We start from the raw sequence: 15,505 nt of genomic DNA on the forward strand, positions 1-15,505 counted from the left end.
CATGGCTTAAAATAATACAAGTTGTAAGCTTACCCAATACAACTTGGAGCCAATGCATTGTCAGATGGAGAGGCAAGAGTTGGGACTATTTAGGCATAGGTAAAAATCTAGCTGTCAGCTGAGTATTGCCAGTTGTGTGGGAGCACTTCACCTCTGAAGTTACCCATAAACAATTTCTATACTCCATAGTCGTACTTCCTTAAATTAACAAAAGAGGCTGGTACTTATGTACAGATAGATGCATCTTACCATAAGCAAGAAAACTGCACTAATTTATACAGCTTATGTTATGCAATTAGTTGTTTGTGCCAAGACATTGTCCCATAATGTACCTGTGAAATGCTGTAATCTAGTTCTGATGAGCCAACAGGCAAAGTGTAACAACTGAAAGTACCAGTGTTTGGGGTTTCGTTAATGAAAAGTACCACTTAGTGTGAACATCAAAAACTGCAGATGCTAGAAATTTGGAAGTGCTGGAAGAGCTCGGCAGGTCAGGCAGCATCTGTGGAAAGAAAGTCAAATGTTTTGTATCTGGAACCTTCAGTCAGAAGAGACCATTTCTTTCCACGTATGCTCTCCAAGCTTTCCCAGCACTTGTGTTTGTTAAAATAAAATGCATCTTGCTCAGCTGAAAAATAGATTCAAGTAAATTCATATTCAGAGCCTAAATTTTCTTGATTTGACTTAAAACAGCTTGTAACTTCCATAATGTGCATAGGACATTAAAAGCAGTATTAAGAAACCAAGGCAACTCAAAGCCAAGTCTATATATAGTCGCCACTCTGCTACCAGGAGCAGGTTCCAGACAGATCTCAATTAATCCTGGAGTATGTAATAGTGAAAGATTGAGCAGCAATAAGTGCTTTTACAATGGTATTTTGCTGGAATATCATAATGTGAATTTCTTATTACTTTTGAAAGTTACCAGCCAGATATAAATATTCTAGTTTATTGTTAATGCAACTCAAGCATTCCAACAAGCCACCATCATTTTAAACAAATCATGCTCAATTATGGAGTTTTCATACTTTATCTGAACATTTCTGCAAACCAGCTATTGTCCATTTGCTTTAATTTTGATGAGTTTATTACCAAGGTCTGCGAATTAGAAACCCAAATACTTACCATCTGAATTTTCCAATAGATAGGAAAGTTACTTGTGCCTTTAAACCAATACATTAATTGTACTTCAAGAAACAGGACAAGTTACTTTGGTTTTGTGTCACTCATTTTTAGGCTCTGAGAAGCTTCATTAAATTTCCACTCCTTTGCAATACTAAACCTTCACATGCATCTTGCCCCAATCCATGCTGAAAATTGTACTGCTTATTCCAACTTCACAAACTAAATTTAATCTTTTTTTTTGCAATATTACCCAAGAAATTAGAGGTTTTGCTACACCCCCTGAACCCTAGAGGGGGGTAATTGTTGCAGCCTGTTATTCAAGACCCAAGAACACAACCATATTTGCATTTGGAGATATTGGGAGCAGGTTTTAACCATATTAGACAATAACTATTTACCAGCAAGTCTCTCGAGTTCTTCGTGTGGGGTAGATCGCAGGCTACTGGAGCGACTACCTGGTCTACTTAAGTTACTCGAGAACCATTGACTGAACCGGCTGGATGACACTGATCCTTCACCAAGCACCTCTTCAATCATCTAGTTAAAAGAAAATCAAAATTAATGCCACACTCAAACCAAATGCAACGAGGAAGTGATGTAGAAGAGAGTTTTGAACTTACATCATCACACAGCCCTTTGGTGCTAAATTTTGAGCTCGATTTCCCAACGATAAATGGGGCTGCAGAATGCATCTCCACCTTGCTGCTTGGTTGCTTTTCAGTATTAGTGTAAAATAAAATAAATCACCCCTCCCCCGAATAACCACATTACCATTTAAGTTTAATTTCACACATATTCATCATTAGTGATGGGCATAACAAATGCATTCAGTCTTCACTGGCATTCCTAATTTTATTTCAATAATTCATAGTCAGGTATTAAATATTTAGATTTAATATACCCAAAAGATTGGAGTGTTCCTGCTTGTCCTATAACATTGGCATCAATGTATTTGCAGCACTAATTTAGCTATAAAGGTTTTACCATCCCAAAGAAATAAAGTTAGGTTTTAGAGACTAAGCAACTATCCCAATCAACATCCACAGACCCATTTTTTATTATTCAAACTTGAAGATGTATAAAATCTTGCAACTTTGATATGCTAGAAAGCCAAAACCACATTTACCCCCTCTTAAAACCAACTTGGAAGCTTTATTGAGCCAAACATCCAAGATCTTCACATTTGAACAGCAACAAAATGTAATTTCAAAACTATTGCACACAAATTGAAAAATTTTCCCCAACTTGCACTTGTAATATTTGCTGAAGTTACATGTATTAGTCTCAAGGAAACTTAGAACATTAAGCACATCATACTTTGAATGTTGCAGTCAAGCTCTGTAAAGCAAAATGGATTGCAAAAAATCCCAGATCGCTGACCCATAAAATATCTTGAAAGATGTTGAATGCTGTACAAACTAAACTAGTAATGGTTGCTCATTGAAGGAACAGTCCTCAACTACACCATTTCAATTCCATGAACAATTTAAAGTTCTCCCAAATGGGACCAACTGTCAAAGACCACTTTTGCTGCACAAGATTCTATTCAGAAATTCAGGCTTTCCAGGGAAGTAAAGTTATAAATTCACTAAAGTTCAGAGGCTCATGCAAAAATCCCTTCCATTTTTATGCATTTTTCTGAAGGATATCCATGGCTGTTCATTTATTTCTCCCTTTAAGAACATCATGTCCCAAGAGGTTTCCATTCAAGGCTGACCACTCACTCACTCTGGTTTTGTCAAATCAACCCCAATTTGGAATCTCATTACTGCTTGTGCAACCTCAAGATTTCCATCTACCCATGTTTACTTCAAACTCAGATAGCCACTTATCCTTTTATATTAACATTACCCCTTCACATGTTTGATATTCTCCATCAACCCCAAATCAAACAGCCAAGCTCCTTCAGGACCACAACTCACGATGCATGAGAAAGCACAAGTGTACCCCGATGAAAAAATATTGACCTCATAAGGGCCCTACTTTTCCCCAACATAATGAATGCACTTCATCTTTGGTCCCAATATTTTCACTGCCCAACACCTGGATGACCACCAATATCAAGCAAAATATTTCAGTACCTTAACCTTGGAACAAATCAGGTTTTATTCCCCTCTCCATTTACATGCTCTGCTCATCAATTTTGTACCCTACCCAATCCATGACTGGAGTCGTTCACATTCTATAGACTACATTCTCTAGAAATAGCTATCCCAATCTGTTCCAAGATTTTTAATGAAGCTTTTGTAGGACGTGGAATACAAACATATTGCTTGAAAGGTTTAAAAGTAGACAAACAACATCTCTTCAGTACGGTCAGAATTCTTTCACCAGCAAGAACTCACTTGGAGTAGCAAGGCTGCAGTAACAGGGGGCTGCATTTGGCAATTTGAATTTAGTTTAAGCACTGTGGAGCACAAGCAGAGTAGCCAAAACTAATCCACCCTAACAAAAAGCACTTTGCTACCAAAGTAGTCACAACCAACCTTGGTCCTGGAGAGTGAGAACCAGAGTTGTTACTGATGCATTGCTATAGGACAAGTACAATGCATTTTGACTTCACTGAAACAGTTCCTTTTGTACATAAAGCCAAGTACTGGGGGAGGGGGAGAAGACAATTTAGCTACATTTTTCTACAAGCAACTGAAATGGAAAAAGATTTTTGTTAATGAGAAGGTTCAGAATCTACCCAACATCCTTGGAGTAAAGATTTTGGACTATTTTACAGATCACTAGATATTTAACAAGTCTGATCGAGTTAAAAATACTGCATATTAAGTTATCACAAGCTTGTTGCAAATATGCTCCTCAGGACACAAGAACACAGAATTAACAAATTGTTACAAATAAAAGGCTTCTGAAGGCTAGGACATCCCCAGAACTAGAATAGGATTGGTACTCAGATTGGTAGCAATGAACCACAAGAACGTTGTGCTGTCAACTAACAAGTGATTTAGATGGGAGAGAAAACCATGACAGACAGTAAGATAGCAAGCATCTAGATATAGGAAAAATATGGAACCTGGGTTGACAATTAGACAAGGAGGGCATTCAGAAAATCTTAAAGGACAGAATAACACATTTTAAGATGTTGGAAAGTTAAATCTGGGAAATCCAAAGCTTCTTTTGGAGGAGGGGGCGAGGCAGGTAGTAGCATGCATTAGAATTGTTAGGGGCAGGTACTGAAAATAAAGCTAATGTCAGGCTGGTCAACCCAAAAGCTGGGACTTTGCTTTTACATGAGGCAGTTTCTTTGCTAGTGCTTATGGTTTAAATAGGCAATGACTTCTTGCTTTCATCTGTGCTGCAGACTTCCCCATTGGATGACTCAAAGCCAATGGGGTAGCGGCATGGTCTTCTGCAAGTTGGGAAAGCAGCCCCCAAGCCTGTGCTGATTAAAATGTGGCACAAGCAAGTGGGAAATATCAGTTCCCAGAGAAGCTGCTTCAGTTTCTCCTATGTTCATTTTAAATGTTTTTAAATTGATACCAGTGCTTTAAACTCCAAATATTACAAAATAAAACATCCCTTCCATATTGTTAGTGTTTGCAAAAACATTAAGCCTTCCACACAAACATTAAAAGGCTCCCGTCATAGTTTTAGCAGCCTGTGTAAGGGGCTGGGCTTCACAGGTTGTTAAAGTGGTTTTGAAGGTGCAGCCAGCTGCCCGTGCTGAGGTAGTATCAATGCAGTGCAGTCTTTTAAGTGCTCAGAACTGGGGCTCCCAAGTGAAAACCTCACCCAGATAAATAGACAGGCAGCACAGCAGCAAGAGCAAGATCTGCCTAATGTGTTCTTTCACAAGTGTGGTTTAAATTAATATGGTCAGTGTTTTAGCAACAGGATTAACTTTTTACAAACTACAATTGTTAATTTTTTTTTAAAATGTAGGGCTTGTGTTAATCACAGGTATTAAAGAATATAGGTCAAGTGATTAAGTCACTGGATCAGCCATTTTATCAATAGCAGAGCAAGAACCACAGGCAAGTATCCTCCTGACCAACATAATCTTTTAAACAAGGTCCAAAAGACAACCCTGTGTAATTTCAGGAATCAGAGGACCTGCCATTTCCCGTAAGTATCTTGCTTTTAATGCTGCATACAATTTTTGTAAGGGCTTGAGCAATGCAGCAAAATAAACCCCATCAAGAGGGGAAGATGCTCTTAAACACCAAATGGGAATCAACTTAATGCCCAGGACAGAAACAAAATGCCAAAAGACTCAAGTCAAACAGCATCTGTGGAAAGAGAAAGTGTTTCAAGTTTGATATTCTTTCATCAGAATATGTTAACCATTCCTTTCCACAGATGCTGCCTGACATACTATGAGCTTCTAGCATTTGCTGTCTGTTTCCAGTACTTGCCTTTTTTTTTTATTTGCTATGAATGCCTGGAGGATTGAGATTAGTGGAAGATTGTATAAAGTGCACCACCAGCAAATCCGTGAGTCATTACCTTCCCCTCGGTTCCATAATAATCCAGCTACAGCGATTAGCTGTTGGTGGATCATTACACTTTATCCCAACACCAAAAGTGCCAACTAACCGATGCTAGTCCAGGTACACTTTTCTCCATGTTGAAGAACTCATTGAAGTCAAAATCTCCTAACGAGGGTTCAGGCAGAACTGCTTCCTGGGGAACTTCTTGGTCAGCTTCTGATGCAGAAGCAGTAGATACTTCTGTTGCTTGGACAGCACCATTGCATTCTACACCTAGAAAACAATGAACGTTTCAGAAGTATTAAGCAATCTGTTATTCCTTACATTAGCAGTAACCCAAATGAAATTCAGTTACTGCAGTGTTTAGATTCAGCACAACTTTAAGTTAGTCAATGCCATACATTTCTTGTACTGTCGTCTTTTTGCTTCACCAACTCATTTAATCCTGAAAATTGACAGTTGCCTCAATTAATTGCAACATGCAAATGAACCATGTCAGCACAAAACATTTAAGTAGTGAATCACAATGGAATAGTAGAGAATGGGAGAAAAGAGTCCTGCAGCAAGTCAAATGTTCAATTAATTAAATGAATTTAGATGTAATGATTCTTGGGCAGTCTTAAATTGTCCCCATCTCATTTTACAAAGTCCAATCTATTTTTTAATCCATGACCCAGACTGGAGCCTGAAATATCTGCTTCCTTCAACAGCCAGATCTAGTTTCTAGAATATGGATACAGAGCAAGCCATTTGTCCCATTACGCCTGCTCTTAAAGCTATCTAAATTTGCCCTTCTCACTTCTTACCCCATTGTGCTTTGAATCTTTTTCCTCATTTACGTAGATATCCAATTGCCTTTTGAAAATGGGGTCTTTGAGAATGCTTTGAACAGCTTCAAAGGTATTTCACAAGCTCAAGTGCTTAGGATGTCCAAAAACCATAAAATACTAAATTCATTGTTTTTCCCTGCACAGATCACTGCTCTAATAATTTCTATTAGATTTTGAGAGTTACCATAAACATGCATCTTCAGGTTACCAGCCTTTTTGCTGCTTGTTAATAATTTATTCAACTGATATTTGTCCAAAGTCTTCACTACTGTAAAATTAAGGTTCAACACCTAGTGCAATGCTTAAAAATAGAATTGTTCAGCTGCCAAACCAACCTTCAATACAATTTCCTTGATTTTACATTCTATGGAGTCAATAACATTGTTCAATGGTCTTAATTCACAAAAACTCGTGGTACATTTCCAGATCTCTTCCTGCACATGCATATTTGCTGACCACACATTCCTCAGCATATGGACCTCTCCAGCCGACTCCATCTTGTACAAACTTTAGTAGGAAGCATCTAAAGCACTCTACTGTATTCACTGGTGTTCCAATTTAATCAGCAACTTCGCACCCTCCACTGGACAGTTCAAGTTTTTGCACCTCCCTACAATTCACCAGTACAAAAAATTCAACCACCTTCAAATAATTGCCTATATACATAATGGTAATCTAAATAACTGACAGGTTCACATTTTTACGCAAATGCAAGTAGACAATGTGGAAACCTTCAGAGACCAAGATCTTAGCTGATCAGATCTTACTTTGACACTCTGCCCATTTCCCATAATCTTCAACTCCTCTATAGACCAGCTTCTCAACTTTTAATATATTCAATGTTTAACCCAAATTCTCTCCCACATAGCGAGATTAACTCCTCTAAATTCTTCATCCATCAAATGAAGATCTAGCCCTAGATTTAAGTTTCAATAAAAATCACCAACTCTAAACTGCTTTACCATTCAAGACAACCCCTCCATCCCAGGAATTAACCAACTGAATTTCCTTTAACCTCCATTTATACCATCTTGAAAGAAGAAGAAAACTACATACACAGAACTCTGGGTGTAGCCTTACCAATATCCAGTATGTTATGGCAAATTTCATTTTTCCTAATCACTTCCTTATCTGCTTGTTATTTCATAGACTCAACCCATTAAGCTGGCTCTGCCATTCAACTCTGCATTCCCTTCAACCACCAGTAACCTTTCACTCCTTGATCATTAACTATCTACTTCTGCCTTATTCAGAGAATTGCTCCAAGTAAAAGCAGAGACCAAAAGGCTAAATCTCTTCACACCCTTCTCGCTTCACACTGCCCCCTCAATATCACCTGCACTCGTTCCAATTCACTCACAATAGTAAACATCCTCTCTACATACACCCATCAACTGTCAAGAACTTCCAAGATTCCATTTAATCAAGTCCAGCAGAAGAAAGCCTAGTCTGTGGAACATTTCCCAAGACAACCACACCAAACATGCCTCCCTAAACCCAATTACAGGTACTAGTTTAGTAAACCTTCTCTGAGATGCTTCCAACAAAAGACCAATGCTGTACAGTACTCCAAATATAGTCTCAGCAGTGTCATACAAAACTGAAATCTAACCTCAATGCATTTTCCTATTCAACTCCCTCTCACCACCCACTTCTCCAAGTGCCTAGGAAAGAAATGAAACATTCTATTACTTGAAGCAGCACACCAGCCTTTTGTGAATCATGCTCTAGGACACCCAGATCCTTCTGCATCTCAGCTCTTCACTCTCGCCAAGAGGTTTTCCCCCTGCCTAAATGGGCAATTTCACTTTTTTTCCTCCACATTTTTTGTTCACGTTATAATCACATCTTTGCTCACTCATTTCCACTAAAAATCCTTATTGTAACCCCACGTCCAAACAAAGTTTTCCTAGGCTTTGTGGTATCAGCAAACTTAAGTCATGCCTTCAATGCCTTTTCCCCAGTCATTTATGCAAAACTTGCGAATCATCAAGGCCCCAACCACAATCTTAACAGTGCACTGCTTGCTACATCTTGCTAACCAGATGACCCATCTGGCCTATTGGCTGCTTAACAAGGAGTCTAGTAGGTTACCTCCAAAAGCATGAACATTCATTTTCCTCTATAGCCTTTGATGTGGCACTTTATGAAATGCCTTCTGGAAATCCAATAGTCCCCCTTTTCTCCCCCCACAGGATATGTTCCATCTTCAGCCAGCTCCAATAAATGGGACTTCTGAAGGGAAATGTTTGCCTTTCTATTAAATCATGCTGATTTTGCTTATTATCTTGAATTTTACTTTATCTGCTATAACATATAATAGCTTCAAACATCTTTCAGAGGGAAAATATTAATTTAACTCACATGTAGTTCCTGCTGTCTTATGCAAAAAGGTGAGGAAAAATTTACACTTGCTATTTTCTGATCTAAAGGAACCTTGGAAAATTAAAATCAATGCATCAACTCACCAACCACCCTTAGGATCCATTAGGACTCAAACTTGTCAGCCCACAGCTGTTCAGTACTACTTCCCCAGGTGATCATATTTTGTCAAGTTACTCATTCCCTTCCAATTTCCGAGTTACAGCCATCTCTGGAAATTTAATTCCCCATGATGCAAAATACTTCAATCTGTGTGCCATCTCCTCGTTTTCCATACCAATCCCATAGACCAACACTCGCTTTAAAGCATTAGATATGATTGAAAACTATTTCTTGCTCACTTTACCACATACTAATTTTTCCCTTATTCTTTTAATCGTACCTTGCTATTTTTGTGTCATTCAATCTAATCTGCTACCCATCTTTGCACAATCACATGCTTTAACTTAACCATACATGGTTTCATGTACAAGGGCACCTAAATCCCTTTGTATACCAACATATTGTTTTTATTTAAACAATATTCTTTCTACTAATGTGGATAACTCAATATTTTAAACTTGGTAACACTATCCCTTGGTAGACTCCACACCTTCCTCAGGCAATTTTATTATAGGTGGAAAAGCAAGCCAAGTACATCTGAGACACTAAATGGTCAAGTACCCAATAATCCTTGGGCACCCACTTGTTAGTTTACAAACGAAGTGAACCCATCCTGGCTTTTGTTAGCCAATTCTCTCTCCATACTAATATTATCATATCTTGCATTATGTGGCACTTGATTTTAGAAATCAAGATACATTTACCCTACTTATATCAACCTCAAAAGAACTTTGTCAAACATTCCTGTTTCACAAAACTATCTCGATTCTACTTGATAGCATGATCTTCCAAATGCCTTCCTGCTTCTCCCAGAATAATGGATTCTAACATTTTCCCCTGAATGTTAGCTTATTTTCCTAAATTTACTGCCCCTTGTAGAATACCTACAAAAAATAAGCAGCAAAAATGATGAAATCCCTATAACTTTAGCCCATCAAACAAGTCTACATAAGAGGAATTTGAGCAGGGACATTTATAGAATGCTAAACAGAATTCAAAATATGAAACTGTGTTTAACATACTGTGCTAATCACACAAGTATTTTCAAGAAGATCAAAACTTGCCTTCTTTAAGGGTTTCCGATCGCTTCCTCCACCTCTTTGCCCGTCTCGGATCCTCCAATAGTACTTTATCATCAAAGCCAGTCAGCTCTATTGTTTCTGACTGACTAGTGGGGCCAGCGGAGAACCATTCTGGCTCCTCTTCAGTGTAAGAATCACATCGCCTTCGCTCACTAAAAATACGTTTGCCATCGCCAAACTCCCTCTGCAGAAAAGGGAGACAATAAGACTAAGAATCAACTAGTTTCCCACCCAAGTGGTGTGCTTAGCAGATTAAGGAATATTCCTAGATCCTATATTCAAGATTTAAGACTGCACTACCTGATATTATAGTTATCATTAATACAATTTGTTTGGAAGTTTGAATGAAGTTACAATCTTTGAATCAAAAGATCAACTTGACAAATTCCTTTCAAGTCATGGCACAAACAATTCCCCTGAATGAATGGGGGGGGGATACCAAGATCTTAATTGCTCAACACACTCATATTTACTACTTGTAAAAAGCAGTCATATGGTTGCTAACAGAAAAATATAACACAATGTGATCAAGCTTAATAGTGCCACAAGTAGCCCAAGACAATGATGCTGTCAAGTGCTACTATCAACTGCCTTTAAGGAAAAGAATACTGCCAATTAACCCTTCAGCATAACATTGATCAAGTTAATTCTTAGCAAGGACATAACAGTTAGTTCTCCACCCCCCCCCACTTTTACCAATGGATTACATTCAACATTCCAATCCAGTGGCCACATGTCCCCTCCAAACTACTCTGCTTCAAGTGTAGCCAACTGGATTTTAGGACCAATGGTCTCAAGTCACACTTATCTGGTGGTCAATTTCCACCTCCCCCCCCCCACCAAAGTCATGATTATGTACATGTAGAATCCAGAGCAAATCTAACCCTAAAACGCTTCTCCTTGTAGTCTCGTTCCCTTCCTTCTCTAGCATCTCTGTCACGCAAGTCTTTGTCTCTGCCATCCCGATCAAAGGTTCTTGATGTTATTATGCGCCCACTTCCAATTCTCCGCTGGCAACCCAACCCGCGAATATTTTCATTCTCTTTATTTTCCAATGGGCTTCCAGATCGTCGACTATTTGATGTATTGGTCACATGACAGCCACCGCCAAAGCTTCGGCGTTGAGGACTGAGTACAACATCAATATCTTCTTCCTTTATTCTCTCTCGTGGATCTAGAACAAGGACAGATATTTGATCAATGTACTTGCATGGTCAAAAGGTAGACATTAGGGTGCAGCTTCCACCAAGTTCCAGATTTAGATCAAATTACCGACATTCCATGTCATAAACACCAGATATGGGACTACTTAGTTAAAAACGAAAGGCCATTTAATGCTTGAACTTAACTCAATGTCAAACAAAATCAGGACCCATGTCTCTCACTTGCAGTCAAGCTACTGAAGATAACTCAACTACCAACATATCTATTAAGTGTAATGAATGAATTTGTATTTTTATATCCCGGTTCCAATTGCAAGTCAGCCATTGGGTCCTTAGAGTCTATCCTGCCATTTAATACACTCTGGCCGATCCACTTTTTCTTGATGCCTTGTCTAGAAATCCATTCTCCTCAAATATATTCAATAATTTAGCTGCCAAAGCCTTGACAGAATTTCATAGCTCAACTGCTCTGGGTGAAGAATGCTCTCATTTCAGTCCTAAAGGTTTTAACCCATTCAAGACTGCAATCCCTTGTTTTAGATCTTCTGCCATTCAGAAGGAAATGTTTTCCCTGCATCCAACTCACCAAGCTCTGCTGGAATTTGCTAAGTTTCAATAAGCCAGCCTCATCCTTTAAACTAGAGAATACATGCCTAATTGACCCCTCATATACAATCCTGTCATCCCAAGAACAAGTATAGTGAATCCAAGTACATCTTTTCCTCGGTAAAGAGACCAAAACTACACAATTCTGTAGGTCTTAGTTTTGTATAATACATTCTTGCTTCTGTACTGAAAACAAAGTGAAAGCCAATGCAAGATCTCTTAACTGCTTGCAGCACTTGCTTTCAGTAACTCATACAAGGACACTCGGGTCACTTGCTACATAGTTTCCTAATTACCATTTAATATTCAGCCCGTTTTCCCCTTACCAAAGTTGGTAACTTCATTTATCCACCATAAAGCCATATCTACCATCCATCTGTCCACTCATTCAAACTTGTCCAAAACCCCTTGACAACATTTTGCACCCTCCTCATAACCCCACCCAGTTTCACATCCCCGGCAAACTTAAGTGTATAGTTCCCTCAAAAAAATCATTGACATGTCATGAATAGTTGGGGCTGAAGCATCAATCCATTACTTACCGTCTGCCACCCTGATGTTTCTCATTTTACATACCGACTTTCAGTCTATGCCAGTACATAATCCCAATTCCATTTACAATTTTGCACACCAATTCATTGTATGGGACTTCAGAGAACTTTTCAAATATATTAGAAGTGAGAGTTCCTCAGGGGGCCAAAAGGGAAGTCTTTGTATGGTGTGGTGCTTGAAGGACCAGGGAGATGGAGAGTTAGGGGAGGGGTACACTGACAGTTTAAGAACACATGCCTCAGGATAGAGGAAGTCTTGAGATATTGACACATTAAGGTGGACAAAACCCAGGGCCTGATGATATCTATCCTAAGGTGTTACGAGAAGCAAGGGATGAGATTGCTATGGGGCCAATGGAGATTTTTATGAATCATTAGCCACAGGTCAGGTACCAGAAGACTGCAGCTAATGTTGATTCTTATTCAAGGAGGGCAGTATGGATAGGGATAAGCCAGAAACTGCAGGCCAATGATCTTTAGACAAGTGGTACAGAAACTATTGGGGGAAAAAGATCTTTAAGGACAGGATTTATGATCACTTGGAAAGGCAGGGACTGATTTCAGTGGGTGAGGAAGAAAAAGAGGGGGGTGGAGTCAGGAGGATTTTGTACATGGAAAATCCTGCTTCAAGTCTTTTATTATTTTTGATGTTACAAAGAAAATTGAAGGCAGTAAACATGGTATACATGGACTTTAGCAAGGCTTATGACAAGGACCCACACAGTAGGTTGGTCCAGAAAGTTAGGGATCCAAGGTGTTTGGGCAAACGGGATCCAAAAATTGGCTTGGGAGATAGTGAGGTTGAAGATCGAGGTGGAGGGTTGTTTTTGTGACTGGAAATCTGTAACCAGTAGTGTACCACTGGGATTGATGCTGGACCTTTGTCTGTCATTTACACAGGTGACTTGCATGAGAATGTCCATGGCCTGATAAGAAAGTTTGCTGATGAATAGTGGAATTGTAGAAAGCCAGAATGGTTGCCTAGGGATAGAGGGAAATTAATCCACCGCAAAGTTACACGGAGTGGTGGCAGATGGAATTTAATCCAGACAACAGCAAGTTAATGCACTTTGGGTCATCTAATACCGGCCAGACATTCACAGTAATTGGCGGGTGCCTTAATGTACAGAGGAATCTTGGGGTGCCAGCTCATAACTCCAAGAATGGTGACACACACAGATAGGGTAGTGAAGGCATTCAGCATGCTTGCCTTCAGGTGGGGTATTGAGTACAAGAGTAGAGATATCACATTGCAGTTGTACAAAACACTGGTTAGGTCATGCTTGGACTATTGTGTCATTTTGATTACCACACTATAAAAAGGAAGTGGTAGAGCTCAAGAGTGCAGAAGAGATTCACCAGGGTGTTGTCTGGAATGGAGATGTGATATTAGGAGATTTGATGGGATGAGATCATTCTCACAACATTGCAAGAGGAAGAGGGGTTCATAAAATTATGAGGGGCACAGATAGGGTAGGTAGTCTTTTTCCAAGGGTAAGGCAGCTTAAAACTAGAGGACATAGGTTTAAAGTGAGAGGGGAAATATTTAAAGGCGATATGAGGGGCAATTTTCCCCTCCTCCCCCCACCACAGATGGTGGGGAAATGGAACAAGCTGCCAGAACATGATAGAGACAGTTTAAGCAGCATTTGAACAGGTACATGGATAGATGAAGAGGGGGATACAGGCCAAATGCAGGAAAGTGGAATTAGCAAAAATAAGCATCAGTCAGCATGGACAAGTCAGGCCAAAGGGCCCTGCTTCCATGCTGTATGATTACGATTCTGACATGCAAAAAAAATATCACTTCCACGAATCCTCCCTTATCTGTTCTACCAGTTACATCTTCAAGTCTGAGGGTTGTCAAACAATTCCTTTCACAAAACAATGTTGACTTCTGATCTCATTAACTGTTATCACATTTACAATACTTGAGCATTTTCCTCATCACCTGGCACTAGTGTAACAGCCCGCAGTAACCAGACACATATAAAGTGAGGCTATATTTCCCACCTTTTAATTTGCAGGAACCATTGCTAATTTTCATTTGACTTGTTTACCATACATTTTTTTGGCAGACATCTTCTCACATGGAGACAAAAACCACTATTTAATTGCTCATTTTGTTTCCCATTATGAACTGCTATTTGACTTTTATTGTCTGCTTAAATTCTTTGCAAGTCTGCTCCATTTTACCCCCTCAATCTTGAGATCACTTTTGCGGGGGGGGGGGGGGGGGGGGGGGTGATGGGCGGTGATTCTAAACTGTTCCTAAACTTCAGGCTTCCTACAACTTCTTTTGATCCAATACTACGAATTTTCTGTTCCACTGTAATATTGTGCCTGAATGAAAATTTTAAACTGTTGAAGTTCCTACATGTTCCTTAAGCATTCGCCATTGCCAATTCATCACCTTCATGACTGAATAGAAGGAAAAGAGATACAACACCTACAACCTCGTTTCAATGCACACTTGTACAAATGCATGGCTTAACAATGACAACCAAAACAGTTTACAAGGACATGGAAAACAAGAAGGAAATAGCTCAGGGAAAGAGTGGATGAATTGAGACGAGATACTTATAAATTATAACAGCAACCATTAAGCAATTGTATAGAATATGGGTTTACATTGTGGTACATCCTTAATCACTCAACTGAATTTGGTTTGCTGGGCCTTTTCACAGGATCAAGTACATTAGCCTGGACTTGGCAAAAAAAATCTAATTCTTCCCATGAAGGTAAAAAAAAAAGCAGATGGTGTTTAAGTGTCAGTAGTTTCATCAAATGCTGGAAATAGCAGCTTACACAGCATTGCTAGAGAGAAACCTTAATGTTTCACGTTAACAATCTTTCAGATGAGAATTTAAGTCATGCAGAAACATTAACTGTTGCTCCCTGCCTTATCTGCTAAGAGCAGTTGTGTGCAGAAAGAGGCCAGGAGACTGAGCAACTTGCTGACAGCCCACTATTCATGGGTTCATCAAACACTCAAGGCCCCACCTCAGAGTTAAGCACAGCCAACAATCAGGAAACAGATAGTCAGCAACCACAGGGCAAACTCAAGACCTCTTCAATCATCTCTGCCCATCTCAACTCCATTCTACAGAAAATTTGGTCCAGCCTTGCCACAAGTGATTTGATATTTGCCAAAAATCAATCAAGATCAGAAGTTGGCTGGAGTGATTGTTGGCAGAGGGTAGTTTTTCCTGATGAGATGTTTGT

At 39.3% G+C, this 15,505-nt stretch overlaps 1 protein-coding gene across 1 annotated transcript in view; it reads right to left on the reverse strand.

Moving 5' to 3' along the window:
* eif4enif1 (eukaryotic translation initiation factor 4E nuclear import factor 1) overlaps nt 1–15,505 on the reverse strand; it is a 43,841-nt gene that overhangs the window by 16,969 nt on the left and 11,367 nt on the right. The window contains exons 5-8 of the mRNA XM_052032336.1: nt 10,845–11,134; nt 9,943–10,144; nt 5,671–5,837; nt 1,524–1,662 (exon numbers count right to left, since the gene is read on the reverse strand). Of these exons, the coding sequence (XP_051888296.1) occupies nt 1,524–1,662; nt 5,671–5,837; nt 9,943–10,144; nt 10,845–11,134 (798 nt within the window). The remainder of the gene's footprint in view (nt 1–1,523; nt 1,663–5,670; nt 5,838–9,942; nt 10,145–10,844; nt 11,135–15,505) is intronic.

The sequence above is a fragment of the Pristis pectinata genome, chromosome 17 (assembly GCF_009764475.1).
Source record: "Pristis pectinata isolate sPriPec2 chromosome 17, sPriPec2.1.pri, whole genome shotgun sequence".
NCBI classification, from domain to species: Eukaryota; Metazoa; Chordata; class Chondrichthyes; order Rhinopristiformes; family Pristidae; genus Pristis; species Pristis pectinata.